Source organism: Entelurus aequoreus, linkage group LG06 (genome assembly GCF_033978785.1).
Source record: "Entelurus aequoreus isolate RoL-2023_Sb linkage group LG06, RoL_Eaeq_v1.1, whole genome shotgun sequence".
Lineage (NCBI taxonomy): Eukaryota > Metazoa > Chordata > Actinopteri > Syngnathiformes > Syngnathidae > Entelurus > Entelurus aequoreus.
In genome coordinates, this window is record NC_084736.1 from 80,588,022 (window position 1) to 80,612,978 (window position 24,957).

The window sequence follows — 24,957 nt, forward strand, 5'->3', positions numbered from 1 at the left end:
ACTTCATACTTGGTCAACAGCCATACAGGTCACACTGAAGGTGACCGTATAAACAACTTTAACACTGTTACAAATATGCATCACACTGTGAACCCACACCAAACAAGAATGACAAACACATTTCGGGAGAACATCCGCGCCGTGACACAACATAAACACATACCCAGAGCCCCTTGCAGCACTAACTCTTCCGGGACGCAACAATATACACCCCCCGCCACCCCTTACAAACAGTAGTGCCATCGACTTCCCCTCAAGCTTCTAAAGAGGACACAAATAAAGAAACCATGACCGAGTCTGCATCCACCTCATCAGTCCACACCACTTACCAATGCTGATGCATGTTTACATTTTTGTTTGCTTATTTTTAATTATTTTATTAGCTATTGAAGAAAACAAAGGTATTTTATGTGTGTAAATTGTTAACATTTTGTATTTTATGAATGCTATTTGCATATTTTATATCATATTTTGTATACATATGTGGATGGGGGCGTGGCCTGCGGGCCTGCCGCGGAACGGGGCGTGCCAGGACCGGCCTCGAAGACAGCGACAGGTGAGCAGATGGCCCAGGTGGGCCTTGTTATCTAATCACCTGTCGCCTTTATTAGCAGCAGCCGGCATGAGACACGTAGTTGGAGTTGGAGTGGGAGCCAAAGAGAGAGGCACGGACTCAGAAAAAGACATTTTGCTGGAAAGAAAAAGCCTTGCACGATTTATGAAAATAAAACAGTGTTGTACCCTGAAATCCGGGCTCTCGTGGCAGTGTGTGGTGGTCCGAGGAACCCACTAGAGGGCAACCGCTACAACATATTTATATTTATTCAAGTTAAGTAAATTTTCTGTTTTGTATTAATGTTAATTACACATTTGATAGAGTGCATACATATTAATATTTTTTAAATAATTCAACACTGCTTTTGTACCAAATTCCTTTAAATTGTGCAAGAGGTCATAGTTATGTGAAAGGTCAATGTCATATGGTACTACATCTAAGGGGATAAAAACAATTAACACCCTGGTTTGATTGATCCATGTCTAGAACATATACATGTATGACTATGTCCACACACATACAGACAATGATACACTTACCGATTGCCCACAACACAGTATCGTAGGTGTCCTTGTGTGTGTTGCCTGTCAGGATATCACTCCAGGTCACTTGTAAGACTCCTGTTGGGAGTTTTTCAACACTCGTGGGGACACACTTCCATGCAAACTTTGTTCCATAGGACTCCATGTAGTCTGTCACCAATCCTGCCATTTGCTGTTCAAACCCAAGACAATGCAATTGCGCAATATATTATTATTATGATGGCATTAAAGGCCTACTGAAAGCCACTACTAGCGACCACGCAGTCTGATAGTTTATACATCAATGATGAAATATTAACATTGCAACACATGCCAATACGGCCGGGTTAACTTATAAAGTGCAATTTTAAATTTCCCGCTAAACTTCCGGTTGAAAACGTCTATGTATGATGACGTATGCGCGTGACGTCAATGGTTGAAGCGGAAGTATTCGGACACCATTGTATCACAATACAAAAAGCTCTGTTTTCATCGCAAAATTCCACAGTATTCTGGACATCTGTGTTGGTGAATCTTTTGCAATTTGTTCAATTAACAATGGAGACTGCAAAGAAGAAAGCTGTAGGTGGGATCGGTGTATTAGCGGCTGGCTGCAGCAACACAACCAGGAGGACTTTGAGTTGGATAGCAGACGCGCTACCGTGACTACAGTTTTGGCTTCCAAACATTTGATCGCTTGCCCGTACGTGCGTGTCGCTATGTGCATGTCACGTACGTAACTTTGGGGAAATATATGTTTCTTGCCGACTCTGATGGCGGCCGGGGTGTCGTCGAAAGCTACAACGCCCGCCGCCGCACCGCTGTCCTCACTTTGACTTCCTCGTCGATCGCTGGAACGCAGGTGGAGAGCTAATGTTTTTAGCTCTGTTGAGGTCCCGTAGCTAAGTTAGCTTCAATGGCGTCGTTAGCAACAGCATTGCTAGGCTTCGCCAGGCGGTACAGCATTAACCGTGTAGTTACAGGTCCAGAGTTTGGTAGTATTGTTGATCTTCCGTCTATCCTTCCAGTCAGGGACGTATTTGTTTTGTTTCTATATGCAGTAAAGCCCGATGCTATCACGTTAGCTCCGTAGCTAAAGAGCTTCGCGCATGTATTGTCGTGGAGATAAAAGTTACTGTGAATGTCCATTTCGTGTTCTCGACTCTCATTTTCAAGAGGATATAGTATCCGAGGTGGTTTAAAATACAAATCCGTGATCCACAAGAGAAAAAGGAGAAAGTGTGGAATCCAATGAACCCTTGTACCTAAGTTACGGTCAGAGCAAAAAAAGATGCGTCCTGCACTGCACTCTAGTCCTTCACTCTCACTTTCCTCATCCACAAATCTTTCATCCTGGCTCAAATTAATGGGGTAATCGTCGCTTTCTCGGTCCGAATCGCTCTTGCTGCATTGTAAACAATAGGGAAATGTGAGGAGCCTTTCAACCTGTGACGTCACGCTACTTCCGGTACAGGCAAGGCTTTTTTTTTATCAGCGACCAAAAGTTGCGAACTTTATCGTCGATGTTCTCGACTAAATCCTTTCAGCAAAAATATGGCAATATCGCGAAATGACCGAGTATGACACATAGAATGGATCTGCTATCCCCGTTTAAATAAAAAATGTCATTTCAGTAGGCCTTTAAGAATAGTTGATTACAGAAGAAGCAATACCTGATCAAAACCCCGGAGGGCGATGCTGCGGACCATCACGGTGGTGTCCAAGCCGATGCCTGTGAGGAAGCCTGCACACTCAAGAGCCACATCTGAGCAACATCAGGTTAGGGATTGCCGTGTTTATCATGCATTGAATTAATACCTTGAATGTAGCCAAATAACACAGACTTCGTAGTCCTGCATACTAAAGTGGCAGCCTAAAAGACACAGTAAAAAACAGTAGCAAACTAAAATAGCAGTCAGTGGTACACTGTATTTGGAAACATGTCACTTTGTTTGTTTTGCAATAGTTTCACATATGGGAAGCATATGTGTTTTACCTTGCACACAAAACTAAAAGGCTCTCCCATATGGCACACTGACCTTAAAACAAACACGACAAGGCATTCATGCTACACTGACCTGACATTGAGTGGTACATTTAAAGTTAAGTTTACAACTTCGCAATTTCTCAACTGACTAGCAGTCATTATTCATGTGCTACAGTAGCTGGCGGGAAAAAAAGGATACAGCTCGCTCCGACCACAAGCCTGTAAAATGCAAACACAAAAATATCATTACAATTATGACAATCACACGAGTTCAAAATGTGTGGATGCCATTCATGCACTGCAAAAACTGAAATCTAAGTAAGATTAAATATATCAAATAAGGGTGATATTTGCTTATTTTCTGTCTAGTAAGATAATTCTTCTCACTAAGCAGATTTTATGTTAGAGTGTTTGACTTGTTTTAAACGTTTTGGTCCTAAATTATCTCAGTAAGATATTACAGCTTGTTGATATAAATACAGTCTATTGTACAGCATTATTCACATGTGAATAATATAAATACAGTCTATTATACAGCATTATTCACACGTGAATAATATAAATACAGTCTATTATACAGCATTATTCACATGTGAATAATATAAATACAGTCTATTGTACAGCATTATTCACATGTGAATAATATAAATACAGTCTATTATACAGCATTATTCACATGTGAATAATATAAAAACAGTCTATTATATAGCATTATTCACATGTGAATAATATAAATACAGTCTATTATACAGAATTATTCACATGTGAATAATATAAATACAGTCTATTATACAGCATTATTCACATGTGAATAATATAAATACAGTCTATTATACAGCATTATTCACATGTGAATAATATAAATACAGTCTATTATACAGCATTATTCACATGTGAATAATATAAAAACAGTCTATTATACAGCATTATTCACATGTGAATAATATAAATACAGTCTATTATACAGCATTATTCACATGTGAATAATATAAATACAGTCTATTATACAGCATTATTCACATGTGAATATTATAAATACAGTCTATTATACAGCATTATTCACATGTGAATAATATAAATACAGTCTATTATACAGCATTATTCACATGTGAATAATATAAATACAGTCTATTATACAACATTATTCACATGTGAATAATATGAATACAGTCTATTATACAGCATTATTCACATGTGAATAATATAAATACAGTCTATTATACAGCATTATTCACATGTGAATAATATCAATACAGTCTATTATACAGCATTATTCACATGTGAATAATATAAATACAGTCTATTATACAGCATTATTCACATGTGAATAATATCAATACAGTCTATTATACAGCATTATTCACATGTGAATAATATAAATACAGTCTAGTATACATAATTATTCACGTGTGAATAATGCTGTGACATCACACAGCTCAGCACAACTGGAAATAACAACCACAATAATAAATATGTTGTTTAGTTAACAGCTCTGTGACAGTTTCAATCAAACCTAGACATGATCTCTGTACACAAATACTTCTCTGATACTTCTTTTGGCATACAATGTTTTGTTTCTTCCTGAAAGGAGCGTAACAGAAAATCAATGAGAAGCACTGAGCTAGTGGGACAGCTCAACAGTGTTTTGACCCTGGAAAGTCTCAGGGTTTGTTACCTTCCTCCAAGGCACCTTGACGGTGCTGAAAGACCAGACTAGTCCGGTCCATGGTGGGATATTGCTCAAGTGTACTTAATGTTGTGTGTGTGTGGTCCAGGTGAATAACACAACCCTAAGATCCATGGCTATGAGGAGGGCTAATTGCTAGCATTTAAACTAATCCCTGCAGATGGGGAATGTCATGTTCAGGGCTCAAGTCTACATTTAAGACTACTGAGTGAAGCCAATCACGCTCATGCAGGAGGCCCCACTCTCACTTGTTTTTGCCTAACCTCCTACCTCTAGACGGCATGTACCTGACAGCTCAGAGTGCCTGTGGCAAATACTGCCCTTGTCCATGTTAACACCGACTCCTAAAAAAAAAAGCCCAATGCCCCGTGTCCCTGTGTCTGGGTAATGCAGAGGTGCACTTATCACTATTGTGAGAGGCTTAAAGGAGATCAAGTAAAGAGCGTCAGCAGGATTCTACACTTTCATCAACTAGGAAAACGTCTCGTTTCACCATACCCCTTCAGCCTCATCCTCACTGCGTCTGACTGAATATCACACTGTTCCAAAGGCAGTACAGCTGTTCAACTACTCATGACCCCATCACCTTTTTACAAGAATGGTGACATGCACAGGCAGCCAGGTTGGAGAAAATGCCATTTTGAAATAATTGCACTGCATTTACAGATGACATGGATACAATACAATTCATGTATGAAACCACACTGCAAAAACTGAAATCTAAGTAAGATGAAATATCTCAAATAAGGGTGATATTTGATTATTTTCTGTCTGATAAGATAATTATTCTCACTAAGCAGATTTTATGTTAGAGTGTTTTACTTGTTTTAAAGGTTTTGGTCCTAAATGATCTCAGTAAGATATTACAGCTTGTTGCTGAGATTTGATGAGCTATATTGAGTAACACATGCTTGAAACTAGAATATCAACTGTTGCAAAGCTGTGTCATCAACACTCACAAGTATAAAACTACTTTTTTAAAGTAATCATTTCTTATTTCAAGCATGAAAAAAAAAAAATCATGATTATTTTCAATGAAACAATAGAAAACACATACTCATATAGTAGTACAGTTGGCACAGTACAGTGAACTGACAGTTAATATTTAAACATTTCACATTTCAAACAGTTTTGAACAGAAATAGTTCATGCACATTCAGATAAATTCCTCAAAATTACAATTAAAAAGATTTTGGCCGGGGGCCGGGCTGTATATATGTGCACTAACTGACTGAAAGAGCCCGCACTTGACGTGATGATGTCATGTTATCCATGGAAAAATGCATTTTTAGACAATATGATTTGCCTGAGCGGCTAGGAGACCCCGAGAGTAACAAGCGCTTGCCTTGTTGCCTTTCCATTAAGAACAATAAACTAGTTTTTAGTATAAGTTTGCTGGTTTCAAGAAATGTAATGCCGAGCGCATATCATTATGTCAAGATAATGGCACTAGCATTTACTTCATTTAAGAATATTTCTCAAAATATTGAGCAAAAAGGTCTTTTTTTTCTACCAAGAAAAGTGCACTTGTTGTTAGTGAGAATATACTTATTTTAAGGTATTTTTGGGTTCATTGAGGTTAGCTAATTTTACTTGTTTTGGAAAGTCTTGACAAGCCAAATTTTCTTGTTCTATTGGCAGATAATTTTGCTTAGTTCAAATAAAATACCCCTAATGTTTGTATTTTTTTTTCTTGTTTTTGAACACTGACTTTTTGCAGTGAAGTGCTTCAAACAATGTCATATGCATTGTTTTTAGTGTTAGAATATACTTTGACATTGTTTAACACGACTCGCATATCCATCAGACATTGGAACGACATTTAAAAGTCAGAAAAAAAGTAAATCAAAGTTTCAAAAAGAAAAGTCATTTTTTGTTAGCGAATCTTTATTTTTTAATTTTTTTTTATCTCAAATCAATTGTATTTTTTGATTGGATAAATCCACAAAAATTGATCTCAATAAACATATATTTGTATTATTCTTATTGGCCCAGATGGGGACACAAATAAACATGAAAGAGAGAAAGAAGTAAGAAATGAATAAAATTTCAACCCTATACATGAAGTTGACAAAATTAGCAACTAAATGAATAAGTAGGTAGGTAGTAGGTAGATGTTTGCAGCACATTAAAATGATCCTCAATTGCAGTTGTATGCTCATTTAAAAAGAACAGTCAAGTTTGTAAGATGATCACTTTAGTGTCCTTTTTAAATTCTAGAGCACAATCAGTCTTAACGGCATGTACTCAGTGTTTTCTACTGCTGGCAGGAAGTATGGCAGTCGCTTCAGGCCTGGGGCCAGAGATGTCACTCAGTTGTATACACGCTCCAAGGCCTATTAGACATCCATCATTCACCTTCCCCTTACCTCCACCAACCCTGACCTCACCTGCACAGATGACAGCTCTGCAGCACAACAACAACCTCAGTTCTTGCTAGCGTGTGTGGTGCTACTCTTCTGCAAGAACCAAATGAATACCTTTTTCTGGCCCTAGGGTGGTAGAGATCCTCCATCATAAAATGAAAGGACTTCCTGAGCTCAAGTGGCCTTTCTGAGTGGTTAATTTTGGTTCATGCACAAAAGGTTTATGAATCTGTTGACTGTTTCGATGGTAATTGTTTAAGACTGCTTACCGGTGAGGTGCTGTGAGGTTCATGGCAGGTGAGGCACTTTGGAGTATTATAAAACTTAATTTCATATGCGCTAATCACTGTTAATACAGGATGGACATTATAACAAGAACACTGCAAAAACTGAAATCTAAGTAAGATGAAATATCTCAAATAAGGGTGATATTTGCGTATTTTCTGTCTGATAAGATAATTCTTCTCACTAAGCAGATTTTATGTTAGAGTGTTTTACTTGTTTTAAGTGTTTTGGTCCTAAATGATCTCAGTAAGATATTACAGCTTGTTGCTGAGATTTGATGAGCTATATTGAGTAAAACATGCTTGAAACTAGAATATCAACTGTTGCAAAGCTGTGTCATCAACACTCACAAGTATAAAACTACTTTTTTAAAGTAATAATTTCTTATTTCAAGCATGAAAAAAAAAAATCATGATGCCGAGCGCAAATCATTATGTCAGGAAAATGGTACTAGCATTTACTTAATTCAAGAATATTTTTCAACATATTGAGCAAAAAGGTCTCATTTGTTTTTCTACCAAGAAAAGTGCACTTGTTATTAGTGAGAATATACTTATTTTAAGGTATTTTTGGGTTCATTGAGGTTAGCTAATTTTACTTGTTTTGGAAAGTCTTGACAAGCCGAATTTTCTTGTTTTATTGGCAGATAATTTTGCTTAGTTCAAATAAAATACCCCTCATTTTTGTATTATTTCTTCTTGTTTTTGAACACTGACTTTTTGCAGTGAACAAAAAGAGAACAATTCACTTTCATAAAAATGTTATCTAATACTTCTTATTCACATTCATCAAATCCAAAAACCTTACTTTTAGTTATATGTGAAGTACACACTCCTATCCTCTTCCAGGAAAAGCTCTTACACATGTTTAGTACTTTGATTATAAAAATCAGATCATCCTACGTTTTCTCTCATAGTTCAGTTTGGAGATGTTTTTGAGCTTGTACACTGCAAAAACTGAAATCTAAGTAAGATGAAATATCTCAAATAAGGGTGATATTTGCGTATTTCCTGTCTGATAAGATAATTCTTCTCACTAAGCAGATTTTATGTTAGAGTGTTTTACTTGTTTTAAGTGTTTTGGTCCTAAATGATCTCAGTAAGATATTACAGCTTGTTGCTGAGATTTGATGAGCTATATTGAGTAAAACATGCTTGAAACTAGAATATCAACTGTTGCAAAGCTGTGTCATCAACACTCACAAGTATACAACTACTTTTTTTAAAGTAATCATTTCTTATTTTAAGCGTGAAAAAAAAAATCATGATTTTGACACAATTGTGTCTCATAATTAAAACGGATGACAGCCAAATGGACTTTGCTGTTTTATTTTCAATGAAACAATAGAAAATACGTACTCAGTTGGCACAGTACAGTAAACTAATATTTAAACATTTAACATTTCTAACAATTTTGAACAGAAATAGTTCATGCACATTCAGATAAATTCTTCAAAATTACAATTAAAAAAAATTTGACCGGGGGCCGGGCCGTATATATGCGTACTAATTGACTGAAAGAGCACGCACTTGGCGCGATGATGTCATGTTATCCATGGAAAAATGCATTTTTAGACAATATGATTTGCCTGAGCGGCTAGGAGACCCCGAGAGTAACAAGCGGTTGCCTTGTTGCCTTTCCATTAAGAACAATAAATTAGTTTTTAGTATAAGTTTGCTGGTTTCAAGAAATGTAATGCCGAGCGCATATCATTATGTCAAGATAATGGCACTAGCATTTACTTCATTTAAGAATATTTTTCAACATATTGAGCAAAAAGGTCTTTTTTTTTCCTACTAAGAAAAGTGCACTTGTTATTAGTGAGAATATACTTATTTTAAGGTATTTTTGGCTTCATTGAGGTTAGCTAATTTCACTTGTTTTGGAAAGTCTTGACAAGCCAAATTTTCTTGTTCTATTGGCAGATAATTTTGCTTAGTTCACATAAAATACCCCTCACTTTTGTACTTTTTTTTTCTTGTTTTTGAACACTGACTTTTTGCAGTGCATATTAGGCACTGCCTCGTCTGAATTCTACAATGTATTCATTCAGTGCACTTAAGGCTTAGCGCACTGCACAAACTAACACACTAAGCAGACAAATGTCTATAAAGGCAGTCTCAGATCAGCTTCCTTCACTGTATATGATCAAGAAATGCGCAAATTCAAAGATTTGTACTCATTCAGACAATACATTTATAACACAAATTGATGAACAAGTATTAATACTGATGAATTAATATCCAATATTGAGTGAGTGTGTGAGTGAATTATATTTATATAGCGCTTTTCTCTAGTGACTCAAAGCGCTTTTACATAGTGAAACCCAATATCTAAGTTACATTTAAACCAGTGTGGGTGGCACTGGGAGCAGGTGGGTAAAGTGTCTTGCCCACAACGGCAGTGACTATGATGGCGGAAGCGGGGATCGGACCTGGAACACTCAAGTTGCTGGCACGGCCACTCTACCAACCGAGCTATACCGCCCCACATATTAATATGAATTAGAACTATTATTTTCTTCCACCTGCCTACTTGCTCACCACATGTCACTGCTGCACCACAATCTTGCTCGCTGTATTGCCACCAAGTGGTAGAAAAGTTGAAGAGCAGACTGTGTATCAAATCAAATTGTGATTGGAAGCGTGAAAACATCTGCCCAGACTGATCATTCCACATTTAAATATAGAGCATATTGTACACCCTCATACATATATATCCCACCACTTCTCCCTGGCGTCTAAGAAAAGTTTGGCGGAATATCTTGGCTGATTTTATTCCCACAAATTCTATTTCTCTTTTGAGCTATTAGAGTCATTTTAGTGTTTAATTTATCATACTCTCACAACAATTTTAAAAAAAATATTTCCTGACACGGTATTTGCACATTTTGATTTGATTTTATTTCTGTACGGCACTTTGACCAACTGGAGTTGTTTTAACCTGCTATATCATTATTTGTAATTGAATTCAAAATAATGTGAATATCAAACTACATCATTATATTTATGAATTAATTACAGAAAATGTTCCTAATTAATCGATGTACAGTGCATCCGGAGAGTATTCACAGCACTTAACTTTTTCTAAATGTTATGTTCCGTATTTTTCGGACTACAAGTCGCAGTTTTTTTCATAGTTTAGCCGGGGGTGCGACTTATACTCAGGAGCGACTTATGTGTGAAATTATTAACACATTAGCGTAAAATATCAAATAATATTATTTATCTCATTCACGTAAGAGACAAGACGTATAAGATTTCATGGGATTTAGCCATTAGGAGTGACAGATTGTTTGGTAAACGTATAGCATGTTCTATATCAGGGGTCACCAACGTGGTGCCCGCGGGCACCAGGTAGCCCGTAAGGACCAGATGAGTAGCCCGCTGGCCTGTTCTAAAAATAGCTCAAATAGCAGCACTTACCAGTGAGCTGCCTCTATTTTTTAAATTTTATTTATTTACTTGCAAGCTGGTCTCGCTTTGCCCGACATTTTTAAATCTAAGAGAGACAAAACTCAAATAGAATTTGAAAATCCAAGAAAATATTTTAAAGACTTGGTCTTCACTTGTTTAAATAAATTCATACATTTTTTTTACTTTGCTTCTTATAACTTTCAGAAAGACATTTTTAGAGAAAAAATACAACCTTAAAAATGATTTTAGAATTTTTAAACACATATACCTTTTTACCTTTTAAATTCATTCCTCTTCTTTCCTGACAATTTAAAGGCCTACTGAAATGAATTTTTTTTATTTAAACGGGGATAGCAGATCTATTCTATGTGTCATACTTGATCATTTCGCGATATTGCCATATTTTTGCTGAAAGGATTTAGTATAGAACAACGACGATAAAGATTGCAACTTTTGGTATCTGATAAAAAAAAGGCTTGCACCTACCGGAAGTAGCGTGACGTAGTCAGTTGAACATATACGCAAAGTTCCCTATTGTTTACAATGATGGCCGCATGAAGTGAGAGAGATTCGGACCGAGAAAGCGACAATTTCCCCATTAATTTGAGCGAGGATGAAAGATTTGTGGATGAGTAAAGTGCAAGTGAAGGACTAGTGGGGAGTTGAAGCTATTCAGATAGGGAAGATGCTGTGAGAGCCGGGGGTGACCTGATATTCAGCTGGGAATGACTACAACAGTAAATAAACACAAGACATATATATACTCTATTAGCCACAACACAACCAGGCTTATATTTAATATGCCACAAATTAATCCTGCATAAAAACACCTGCGTGTTTGTTATGCTAGCTCCTAGCTCCTCTGCTAGCTCCTAGCTCCATAGAACACGCCAATACAATTCAAACACCTGATCAACACACACAATCACTCAGCCCAAAAGACCGTTTACCTAACCCAAGGTTCATAAAGCTTATATATTTTTTAAAAGTTACGTACGTGACGCGCACATACGGTCAAGTTATCGAATGTTTAGCAGCCAAGGCTGCATACTCACGGTACCTGATATTCAGCTGGGAATGACTACAACAGTAAATAAACACAAGACATATATATACTCTATTAGCCACAACACAACCAGGCTTATATTTAATATGCCACAAATTAATCCTGCATAATAACACCTGCGTGTTTGTTATGCTAGCTCCTAGCTCCTCTGCTAGCTCCTAGCTCCATAGAACACGCCAATACAATTCAAACACCCGATCAACACACACAATCACTCAGCCCAAAAGACCGTTCACCTAACCCAAGGTTCATAAAGCTTATATATTTTTAAAAAGTTACGTACGTGACGCGCACGTACGGTACGGTACGTGTTATGCTAGCTCCTAGGTCCTCTGCTAGCTCCTAGCTCCATAGAACACGCCAATACAATTCAAACACATGATCAACACACACAATCACTCAGCCCAAAAGACCGTTCACCTAACCCAAGGTTCATAAAGCTTATATATTTAAAAAAAGTTACGTACATACGCAAAAAAAAGCCAAAGCTGCATACTCACAGTAGCACGTCTGCGTCTTTGTCATCCAAATCAAAGTAATCCTGGTAAGAGTCTGTGTTGTCCCAGTTCTCTACAGGCGTCTGTGTATCCAAATCAAAAGTCCTCCTGGTTAGAGTCTCTGTTATCCGAGTTCTTCCATCTTGACTGCATCTTTCGGGAATGTAAACAAAGAAGCGCCGGCTGTGTACTGTTGTGGCTGACTACGTTCGAAAAATACGTCCATTTCGCACCGACAACTTTCTTCTTTGCTTGCTCGGCTTCCTTCTCCATAATGCAATGAACATGATTGAAACAGATTCACGAACACAGATGTCCAGAATACTGTGGAATTATGAAATGAAAACAGAGCTTTTTCGTATCGGCTTCAATGTGGAAGGCATACCCGTGTTCGTCGGGCTACGTCACACGCATACGTCATCCTCAGAGGCGTTTCGAACCGGAAGTTTAGCGGCAAATTTAAAATGTCACTTTATAAGTTAACCCGGCCGTATTGGCATGTGTTATAATGTTAAGATTTCATCATTGATATATAAACTATCAGACTGCGTGGTCGGTAGTAGTGGGTTTCAGTAGGCCTTTAAATCAATGTTCAAGTAATTTTTTTTATTGTAAAGAATAATAAATCAATTTTAATTTAATTCTTCATTTTAGTTTCTGTTTTTTCGACGAAGAATATTTGTGAAATATTTCTTCAAACTTATTATGATTAAAATTCAAAAAAAAATTTTTGGCAAATCTAGAAAATCTGTAGAATCAAATTTAAATCTTATTTCAAAGTCTTTTGAATTTCTTTTAAAATTTTTGTTCTCGAAAATCTAGAAGAAATAATAATTTGTCTTTGTTAGAAATATAGCTTGGTCCAATTTGTTATTTATTCTAACAAAGTGTAGATTGGATTTTAACCTATTTAAAACACATCATCAAAATTCTAAAATTAATCTTAATCAGGAAAAATTACTAATGATGTTCCATAAATTCTTTTTTTAAGTTTTTTTTTTTTTTTTTTCAAAAAGATTCAAATTAGCTAGTTTTTGTCTTCTTTTTTTCGGTTGAATTTTGAATTTTAAACAGTCGAAATTAAAGATAAACTATGTTTCAAAATTTAATTGTCATTTTTTTCATGTTTTCTCCTCTTTTAAACCATTCAATTAAGTGTAAATATCATTAATTATTAATAACAACATAGAGTTAAAGGTAAATTGAGCAAATTGGTTATTTCCGGCAATTTATTTAAGTGTGTATCAAACTGGTAGCCCTTCGCATTAATCAGTACCCAAGAAGTAGCTCTTGGTTTCAAAAAGGTTGGTGACCCCTGTTCTATATGTTATAGTTATTTGAATGACTCTTAACATAATATGTTACGTTAACATACCAGGCACGTTCTCAGTTGGTTATTTATGCCTCATATAACGTACACTTATTCAGCCTGTTGTTCACTATTCTTGATTTATTTTAAATTGCCTTTCAAATGTCTATTCTTGGTGTTGGCTTTTATCAAATACATTTCCCCAAAAAGTGCGACTTATATATGTTTTTTTCCTTCTTTATTATGCATTTTCGGCCGGTGCGACTTATACTCCGAAAAATACAGTAACTGGTATATCTTTCCATAAGCACAGATTCCAACCATTGAAATACTTAGTATAGTTGAAGACTTACGGTCATTAGAAAACATGACTGCACATCATAATGGCAGCTAAAGTTTCCATCTTAAAGATCTAAAAAAATTATTTGGGAATGTCTGGCGGGCCAGATTGAAAAGCTCAACGGGCCGCATGTGGCCCCCGGGCCTTAATTTGCCCAAGTCTGGTTTAAAGTCATACCCAACACTTGCAACAACGACTTTTTACTGTCAATATCGCTACGGAGTTTAATTTTTTTAAATGTTTTCTGCTGGTGGTGTGCCTCCGGATTTTTTCAACGCAAAAAATGTGCCTCGGCTCAAAAAAGTTTGAAAAACAATGCCCTAACCTACCACTCTTACAACTAGGGATGATGTTCGAAACCGGTTCTCCCGGTTGTTTGATAAGAAAAGAACCGATTCCATGGACTCAAATCCTTTTTTGAGAACCGGTTCCTGTTATCGAGGCCGCTATAGTAAAGAAAAAGAGTTGGTTCTTTATTCGAATCCCTGGGAACGAATCCCGTCCCACAGGGCATTTCCTGTGGGACGGGATTCGTTCCCAGGGATTCGAATAAAGAACCAACTCTTTTTCTTTACTATAGTGGCCTCGATAACGGGAATGTTATGCCCATTTGATTGTAGACTCTTACTGACACCTTGTGGCGATATGAAAATACTACGCGTCATTAGTTTGGGCACTTCCGGATTGGCGACGTCAGTTCAGTTCATGAGACAATTGAGAAGTAGACAAGTTGTGTTAGCTCTTACAAGCCTTGGAAAATATAAGTCTGTAAGTAAACTGTTTATCTTGTTTATGTAACTCAATATTTAGGTGGAAAGTGGTTAAATTTGATACTAAGATTTTTATTGAAAAACGATTTCTGTGGACTGTTTCAATGGATGTTTTGAGGACTTAAAATGGCTGCCAGTCGTGTATTTACACCATCGAAATAATTTTTGGGAAGAAAAATTGTTGATTGATGACTGTGGTGTTCTTAGTGTCATAGTGTGTGTAGTTAGTATGTTCCAATAGCAGCAGAAGTGCACTTTTTGGAGAACTGTATTATTTTCAGTTTTGTGCCCAAGGGACTGATTTTATTTAACTCTATATTATTATTTATACACCTATAGTGATCACCGAGACAGGTTGTTTTTGTGTTACTGTATATATTTGTTTTTCTTAATATACTTTGGGTAACAACAGTCAATATTTATTTATTTTATTTTTTTAGGGGGGGTAACAGTCAATATTTATTTAATTTGATTTTTTTCTTATAAAATAAAAGTGAGCTTTTGTTAAACCAAATATTGTGTTTTTTTCCATATACAACAACCTATCTGGATTCGATAAGAGAATCGATAAGGATTCGGTTCGATAAGAGGATTCGATAATGGGCTCGAACTCGATAATTTCTTATCAAACATCATCCCTACTTACAACTAAACAAACCAAAATAAATTATCAGTAAGAAGAGTCAACAACGAAACTTTGCAAAAATACAAAAATACTGGTGGTCCAACAATCAACCCACACTGTATTTGCCACCATGGTGTAAACAGGATCCAGGTACACCACAACAAGTTGTGTTAGCTCTTACAAGCCTTGGAAAAGATACACTACCGTTCAAAAGTTTGGGGTCACATTGAAATGTCCTTATTTTTTAAGGAAAAGCACTGTACTTTTCAATGAAGATAACTTTAAACTAGTCTTAACTTTAAAGAAATACACTTTATACATTGCTAATGTGGTAAATGACTATTCTAGCTGCAAATGTCTGGTTTTTGGTGCAATATCTACATAGGTGTATAGAGGCCCATTTCCAGCAACTATCACGCCAGTGTTCTAATGGTACAATATGTTTGCTCATTGGCTCAGAAGGCTAATTGATGATTAGAAAACCCTTGTGCAATCATGTTCACACATCTGAAAACAGTTTAGCTCGTTACAGAAGCTACACAACGGACCTTCCTTTGAGCAGATTGAGTTTCTGGAGCATCACATTTGTGGGGTCAATTAAACGCTCAAAATGGCCAGAAAAAGAGAACTTTCATCTGAAACTCGACAGTCTATTCTTGTTCTTACAAATGAAGGTTATTCCACAAAATTGTTTGGGTGACCCCAAACTTTTGAACGGTAGTGTAAGTCTGTAAGTAAACTGTTTAACTTGTTTATGTAACTCCATATTAAGGTGGAAAGTGGTTAAATTTGATACTAAGATGTTTATTGAAAAATGATTTTTGTGCACTGTTTCAATGGATGTTTTGAGGACTTAAAATGGCTGCCAGTCGTGTATTTCCACCATCGAAATCATTTTTGGGAAGAACAATTGTTGATTGATGACTGTGGTGTTCTTAGTGTCATAGTGTGTGTAGTTAGTATGTTCCAATAGCAGCAGAAGTGCACTTTTTGGAGAGCTGTATTATTTTCAGTTTTGTGCCCAAGGGACTGATTTTATTTAACTCTATATTATTATTTATACACCTATAGTGATCACAGAGACAGGTTGTGTTTGTGTTACTGTATATATTTGTTTTTCTTAATATATTTTGGGGAACAACAGTCAATATTTTTTTTTTTTTTTTTTTAGGGGGGGTAACAGTCAATATTTATATAATTTTATTTTTTTCTTATAAAATAAAAGTGAGCTTTTGTTAAACCAAATATTGTGTTTTTTTCCATATACAACAACCTACCTGGATTCGATAAGAGAATCGATAAGGAATCGGTTCGATAAGAGGATTTGATAATGGGCTCGAACTCGATAATTTCTTATCAAACATCATCCCTACTTACAACTAAACAAACCAAAATAAATTAACAGTAAGAAGAGTCAACAACGAAACTTTGCAAAAATACAAAAATACTGGTGGTCCAACAATCAGCCCACACTGTATTTGCCACCATGGTGTAAACAGGATCCAGGTACACCACAACAAGTTGTGTTAGCTCTTACAAGCCTTGGAAAAGATAAGTCTGTAAGCAAACTGTTTAACTTGTTTATGTAACTCAATATTAAGGTGGAAAGTGGTTAAATTTGATACTAAGATGTTTATTGAAAAACGATTTTTGTGCAATGTTTCAATGGATGTTTTGAGGACTTAAGATGGCTGCCAGTCGTGTATTTCCACCATCGAAATTATTTTTGGGAAGAAAAATTGTTGATTGATGACTGTGGTGTTCTTAGTGTCATAGTGTGTGTAGTTAGTATGTTCCAATAGCAGCAGAAGTGCACTTTTTGGAGAGCTGTATTATTTTCAGTTTTGTGCCCAAGGGACTGATTTTATTTAACTCTATATTATTATTTATACACCTATAGTGATCACAGAGACAGGTTGTTTTTGTGTTACTGTATATATTTGTTTTTCTTAATATAATTTGGGTAACAACAGTCAATATTTATTTGTTTTATTTTTTTAGGGGGGGGTAACAGTCAATATTTATTTAATTTGATTTTTTTCTTATAAAATAAAAGTGAGCTTTTGTTAAACCAAATATTGTGTTTTTTTTCCATATACAACAACCTATCTGGATTCAATAAGAGAATCGATTAGGAATCGGTTCGATAAGAGGATTCGATAATGGGCTCAAACTCGATCATTTCTTATCAAACATCATCCCTACTTACAACTAAACAAACCAAAATAAATGATCAGTAAGAAGAGTCAACAACGAAACTTTGCAAAAATACTGGTGGTCCAACATTCAACCCACACTGTATTTGCCACCATGGTGTAAACAGGATCCAGGTACACCACAACAAGTCCCTGTCCGTGTGCTCTGCCAAGAGGAATTGTCTCAGATGGACCAATTAACCAGGCGATGACAGGCGCTAAATGGTTGGATTAAAGGTCTTGTTTCCGAGTAAGTCAGGAAGCATGTCACTAATCAGAATCATGGAGGTGAGGACAGGCTTACAGGAAGGGAAGAAAAAAGGAGAACTGTCACTGATGCACGCTAACAGTGCGTGACAGCGGGATGTGGCATGTCAACAACTGAGGTGACGCCATCGGTAGCAGACATCTTCAAAACTACATGTTTCCAATGAAAAGCTAAACGATATCTCTTCATTCCTATTATAATTATGCTGTCTTTAAAGATGTATGCAGGCCATGCTTACGTTTTTCCAGGTGATTCTTTCAGCCAGAATATGTCATCGCTGGTGATGCCGTGTTCCATGGCTCCAGGGATCTAGAACACAAAGTTCCAGACGTGAACGGAATCAAGCGAATCAGTCAAACAGGAAATCGTTTGCTCCTGTGCATGTACTTTATAGAACGCTTCTAAATAATAATGGGACATCAGTGTTTCAGGGGGTGGCTAGAGGTGGCGCGATGACATCATAGTATCATTTGCATAAATGGCCATTTTTTATGGACATTGTTGAGAGCTAAAAAGTGAAAGCAGCAAAATATATTACAAAATATGTTGCAGGGTTAACAAGCTTTTTAATGATCGTATGTTTTTATGCAAAGTTTTCGCCAGACTTTTCAGTCTCACCAATCCTCCTCCTTTTGCTGTGACCGTTACTGTTAAAGACAACAGGTGATTAGACAACTCGTACCACCTGGGAAATCTAATCTCCTGCCAGCTGTGTCTCGCCGTCAGCACTGCCACGCCCCCGTCTGATGGTGCCCTGTCTTCAGCACCATGGACAGAGGTGGTGACCTTTGCTCCTGCAGGTGTGCTGATCACACTCTCCCCCCACAGGTAGTATTGAACATTATGGTTTATTTAACCATGTTTATGTTTGAAAAAATGTAATTCAAGTTTAAAAAATTGTAGAATACATTTTTTTTAAAAAACTGCTGTATGGTGAATTCGCAATATTTGAAGCACTGTATATTCTTTCATATCAGAGTCTCCAAAATGTGAAATAAAACCAGAAAAAGTCACTCGATTAAATGAGTGTTTTTGTTTTGTTTAAGATTATTAAGAGGGGCCTGAATACACTGCAAAAAGTCAGTGTTCAAAAACAAGAAAAAACAAAACAAAAATTAGGGGTATTTTATTTGAACTAAGCAAAATTATCTGCCAATAGAACAAGAAAATTTGGCTTGTCAAGACTTTCCAAAACAAGTAAAATTAGCTAACCTCAATGAACCCAAAAATACCTTAAAATAAGTATATTCTCACTAATAACAAGTGCACTACTATATGAGTACGTATTTTCTATTGTTTCATTGAAAATAAAACAGCAAAGTCCATTTGGCTGTCATCTGTTTTAATATGAGACACAATTGTGTCAAAGTCATTTCTTGAAATAAGAAATTATTACTTTAAAAATTTAGTAAGTACACTGCAAAAACTGAAATCTAAGTAAGATGAAATATCTCAAATAAGGGTGATATTTGCTTATTTTCTGTCTGATAAGATAACTCTTCTCACTAAGCAGATTTTATGTTAGAGTGTTTTACTTGTTTTACGTGTTTTGGTCCTAAATGATCTCAGTAAGATATTACAGCTTGTTGCTGAGATTTGATGACCTATATTGAGTAAAACATGCTTGAAACTAGAATATCAACTGTTGCAAAGCTGTGTCATCAACACTCACAAGTATAAAACTACTTTTTTAAAGTAATAATTTCTTATTTCAAGCATGAAAAAAAAATCATGACTTTCACACAATTGTGTCTCATAATTAAAACAGATGACAGCCAAATAGACTTTGCTGTTTTATTTTCAATGAAACAATAGAAAATACATACTCATATAGTAGTACAGTTGTTATTAGTGAGAATATACTTATTTTAAGGTATTTTTGGGTTCATTGAGGTTAGCTAATTAGGGACTGAGTCTCTTTGGGACAGAGGACCCTATTGAATTTCTAGCGTTTTATTATCATACCGCTGCCTCTTTGAGCTGTAATTTGACCCCCTTAACATGCTTCAAAACTCACCAAATTGGACACACACATCAGGACTGGCGAAAATTGCGATCTAATCAAAAAACCAAACCCCAAAACTCAAAATTGCGCTCTAGCGCCCCCTACGAAGAAAACACAGACAAAACTGCCTGTAACTCCCAGTAGGAATGTCGTAGAGACATGAAACAAAAACCTCTATGTAGGTCTCACTTAGACCTAGATTTCATACACTGACAATCCCCAGCAAAAATCAACAGGAAGTTTGCAATTCCCCCTTCAAAACAAAAGTTGGTAGAGTAGCCGTGCCAGCAATCGGAGTGTTGCTGGTTACTGGGGTTCAATCCCCACCTTCTACCATCCTAGTCACGTCCGTTGTGTCCTTGGGCAAGACACTTCACCCTTGCTCCTGATGGCTGCTGGTTAGCGCCTTGCATGGCAGCTCCCGCCATCAGTGTGTGAATGTGTGTGTCAATGGGTGAATGTGGAAATACTGTCAAAGCGCTTTGAGTACCTTGAAGGTAGAAAAGCGCTTTACAAGTATAACCCATTTATCATTTATTATAAAAGCTGAGTAAAAACAGTTACCTTTTTTCAAACATTATCTCCTCTGAGCGCGTTTGTCGTGTCAGCTTCAAATTAGCACAGGAGAGAGATTGAACCCTTCTGATGAAAAGTTGATGAAAGAGTTTTGATTACTGCTCCGGTTTGGATTTTATGAGCCCTCAAAGTTGCTGCTTCTAGCTTTAATTGTACTTGTTTTGGAAAGTCTTGACAAGCCAAATTTTCTTATTCTATTGGCAGATAATTTTGCTTAGTTAAAAAATACCCCTATTTTTATTTTTTCTTGTTTTTGAACACTGACGTTTTGCAGTGTAAGAACTTTGCAGTATATAAGAAGCATCTCAAGAAAATCGAATACCCGTGCAGCACAAAAAACACTCAGAGTCACGTTGTCTGTCACCGGATTAAGACCTGTTTATCGATAGTCGCAATATCAAAATAGTATCATGATTGTGAGTCATGTATCGCATATCGTAAAAAGTGAGATTCCAAGCTGAAAATGTACATTTCACTGGTTTGCCCTTGTTTGTATAAGACAAGCGAGCTTGGCGCCGACAAAGAAAGACATCCTGTGAGTGACTGATACAAACAATGACACTAACATTCGTCGGGAGTTTGGGTCGTCCACCTGTCGCAATCACAATGTTCTTGGCAGTCAGGGTCATCTGCATGAAAAGAGAGAAGGATGTGAAGTAGCGGTCATTGTTCATATCCTTGGAAAAACAAGGAAATGTCAGATGAAGAAGGCAAGTGGTCTCCAAAGTGTTTTCACTCTAACCATTTAGGGCCAATGTTAGTTTCTTCATACGCAGTATTTTCGTCATGCTCTCATGTTTGATGACGATAAACCATTCTATTCTATTTTATTCAATGATACTTTTTACAATGTTTAAATGTTATTCAACTTAATTTGGAAATCAATGTATATCTGAGTGCTAACTACCAACCTCCTTCCCGGCTTTCGTGAGTCCTTTGACAGTGTGTTCATCTACCAGGATCCCTTTCATGTTCAGATACTTCACTTTCCTGCAAAAGAAACACAAGAAGCCTTAAAGCTAGATTGGCAGCGGGTAAACTACGGCTGTTCTCCCACTAGCATTTGACACTATTAATCACAATATTTTAATCAAAAAACTAGAACGATATGGCATCAGAGGGTTAGTCTTAAACTGGATAAGAAGTTATCTAACGAACAGGAAACAATACGTGAAGCTAGGCGAACACACGTCTACAATGCTAAATATATCTTGTGGTGTACCTCAGGGATCAATACTAGGACCTAAATTATTCAATCTCTGTATAAATGACATTTGTAAAGTTACAAAAGATTTAAAGTTAGTACTATTTGCGGATGATACAACAGCGTTTTGTTCAGGAGAGAACACACAGGAGATAATACAAATAATAACAGAAGAAATTAACAAATTAAAAAGATGGTTTGACAAAAACAGACTATCGTTGAATCTCAGTAAAACTAAAATAATGCTATTTGGTAACAGTAGAAGAGAAAGTCAAACACAAATACAAATAGAAGGAATAGAAATTGAAAGAGTAAATGAAACCAAATTTCTAGGTATAATGATTGATGATAAATTGAACTGGAAATCTCACGTAAAAAATATACAACATAAAGTAGCAAGAAACACGTCAATAATGAATAAAGCAAAACATGTTCTAGACCAAAAATCCCTTCATATTCTCTACTGCTCACTAGTGTTACCATATCTGAGTTACTGTGTAGAAATATGGGGAAATAATTACAAAAGTACACTTCATTCATTAACGGTGTTACAAAAAAGATCAGTTAGAATAATACATCATGTTGGATGTAGAGAACACACAAACCCTTTATTTATTGAATCAAAAATACTGAAATTCCACGACATAGTGAATTTGCAAACAGCTAAAATTATACACAAAGCAAACTATAACCTGCTACCCAAGAATATACAACAATTCTTCTCAAAAAAAGAGGAGAAATATAATCTTAGAGAAAAATGTAATTTAAAACATTTGTACGCACGTACAACACTTAAGACCTTCAGTATATCAGTATGTGGAATTAAATGATGGAATGGATTAAGCAAAGCAATCAAACAATGTACTAATATGATCCACTTCAAGAAGCTCTTCAAACTTAAAGTGTTTACAAAGTACAAAGAAGAAGAACCATGATAAACATTCTGAATTTATTTAATTCATCCATTCTTTCACTCTCAAAATAATCTTACTTATCTCATCATATGAAATGTAACTTACTTCACCAATTATTATTTATCCATTTATTTTTATTGTGATTACTTATGGAGTACATTGTGAATAAATTGAGAACAGGAAGTGAACAAAAAAGTTTAGCAACTGTTATGTAAAAGAAAAGGGGTAGGATTAAATAAGCTCTGCTTCTTCCTACTCCTTTTCGAACATGTTGAAAAGAGAAACTGGAAATTGTGATGTCATGTTGTATGCTTGCATGTTCGAAATAAACGCAAACTCAACTAGGCCAGGGGTCTTTCATGCCTACGCCGTGGCTCCCCTTGGCTTTGAAACAAAATGTCAACAAATAATGGCTACTTAATTTATTACATTTTATTTTATTTAGTTACTTTATTTGAACAGTTGTTATTTTGGAGAGTTCTGGGATCTTGTCATATGAAAATAAAACATATTTTAATATATTCGATCTAAACGTATTTCACAGCCTCTATGCGTCATCTCTTGCTGCCAAGCAATTGTATTGTTATTAGCGGTCAAGCTAAACGGATCAAAAAAGAGAAACATTTGAGACTCAGTGGCCTAGTGGTTAGAGTGTCCGCCCTGAGATCGGTAGGTTGTGAGTACAAATGCCGGCCGAGTCATACCAAAGACAGAGTTTAACATGTCCGCGATATTGCAGATGAAAATAAAATTGTGTTAGAATTCAAATACTATAGAACAAACAATGTGGTTGGGATATTGTATTGCACTGACTTGTCCTGGAGCTGGACCCGGTGACCCCAGTTTAGAGATCTGACGTGGTTCTGAATTGCCTCCGCCATGGTAACCCTGCGAGAACATGAGAAGGTTACAAAAAAGACCACACTGAAACATCACCGAATAAAACAAAATCTGCTGTGTTGTCAACAAACAATAAGTGTTGGTTCACAGGATTGGGTGAACAATAGCCAAATAAAAAACAGGAAAGCAAATTGAAATTGAAATAAAGACTCTTGCTCTGTAAGATGAACTTATGGTGTATTTAGTATGTCAAATTCAAATCTCCCTACTCACATGCATCTATTACAGGATGGTAGAAAGGGCAATGCATGCAATGCAAGGACTAACTTGAATTTATGTGTACTTCTGAAAAAATACCACTAGATGGTGCTGCTAAGTTAATTATGGTCTGCTTTGCCGCACAAGTTTCCCTCTCCAAACCTTACCAGTCATGTGAAATTGGTCCTGAGATCTGCCAACCATACTTCTTGGCATCTTTGACTGCGGTGCCAAGCAGAGCCGCCTGGTGCATGAGCTTCTTCGGTATGCAGCCAACATTAACACACGTGCCACCGAGCCCCCACTTGGTGCCTGGAGGATGCAGACGTGTACATTTCCATTACAGTGCAGCGTGGGTGTCCAAACTTGTTTCCATTTAAGGCCACAAACAGAAAAATCAAAGTATGTGTGGGTCATTTAGATATTCTTCATTTTCAAGATCATTTTCATTTTTTTTTTTAAACTTTAAGGGCTCCCCTCAAGTTGGGTCCCAGGGAACCAGAAGGGTCTCAGTCATAAAAAATATTTTCAAAAAGCCATATATTCATGTTTTAACGCTTCAATCTCTAGATCAGTGGTTCTTAACCTGGGTTCGATCGAACCCTAGGGGTTCGTTGAGTCGGCCTCAGGGGTTCGGCGGAGGTCAAGACACACCCGACTCATCGTGTAAATAAAAACTTCTCTCTATCGGCGTATTACGGATACGGCAACAGCAGAAGTCAGACTGATTTGCAGGTGTGTAATTTGTTGTGAGTTTATGCACTGTGTTGGTTTTGTTGTTTGAACAAGGTGATGTTCATGCACGCTTCATTTTGTGAACCAGTAAAAAAACATGGTAACACTTTAGTATGGGGAACATATTCACCATTAATTAGTTGCTTATTAACATGCAAATTAGTAACATATTGGCTCTTAACTAGTCATTATTAAGTACTTATTAATGCCTTATTCAGCATGGCCTTATTATAACCCTAACCCTCTAACCCTGGCCCTAACCCTAACCCAAACCAAATAACTCTAAATTAAGTCTTAGTTACTTAGAATATGTTCCCCTAGTGTCCAAATAACTCTAAATGTAGTCTTTGTTACTTAGAATATGTTCCCCAAGTGTCCGAATAACTCTAAATTAAGTCTTTGTTAGTTAGTAGAATATGTTCCCCGAGTGTCCAAATAAAGTCTTTGTTACTTAGTAGAATATGTTCCCACAGTGTCCAAATAACTCTAAATTAAGTCTTTGTTACTTAGTAGAATATGTTCTCCTAGTGTCCAAAT

General features: G+C 36.4%; 1 protein-coding gene across 1 annotated transcript in view; it reads right to left on the reverse strand.

Annotated features, from left to right (window-relative positions):
- Positions 1-24,957, reverse strand: part of LOC133652657 (thioredoxin reductase 2, mitochondrial-like) — a 69,788-nt gene that overhangs the window by 37,927 nt on the left and 6,904 nt on the right. Inside the window, exons 4-11 of the mRNA XM_062051641.1 lie at positions 23,853-23,997; positions 23,401-23,475; positions 21,381-21,459; positions 21,036-21,098; positions 18,127-18,197; positions 3,264-3,283; positions 2,751-2,842; positions 1,096-1,270 (exon numbers count right to left, since the gene is read on the reverse strand). Of these exons, the coding sequence (XP_061907625.1) occupies positions 1,096-1,270; positions 2,751-2,842; positions 3,264-3,283; positions 18,127-18,197; positions 21,036-21,098; positions 21,381-21,459; positions 23,401-23,475; positions 23,853-23,997 (720 nt within the window). The remainder of the gene's footprint in view (positions 1-1,095; positions 1,271-2,750; positions 2,843-3,263; positions 3,284-18,126; positions 18,198-21,035; positions 21,099-21,380; positions 21,460-23,400; positions 23,476-23,852; positions 23,998-24,957) is intronic.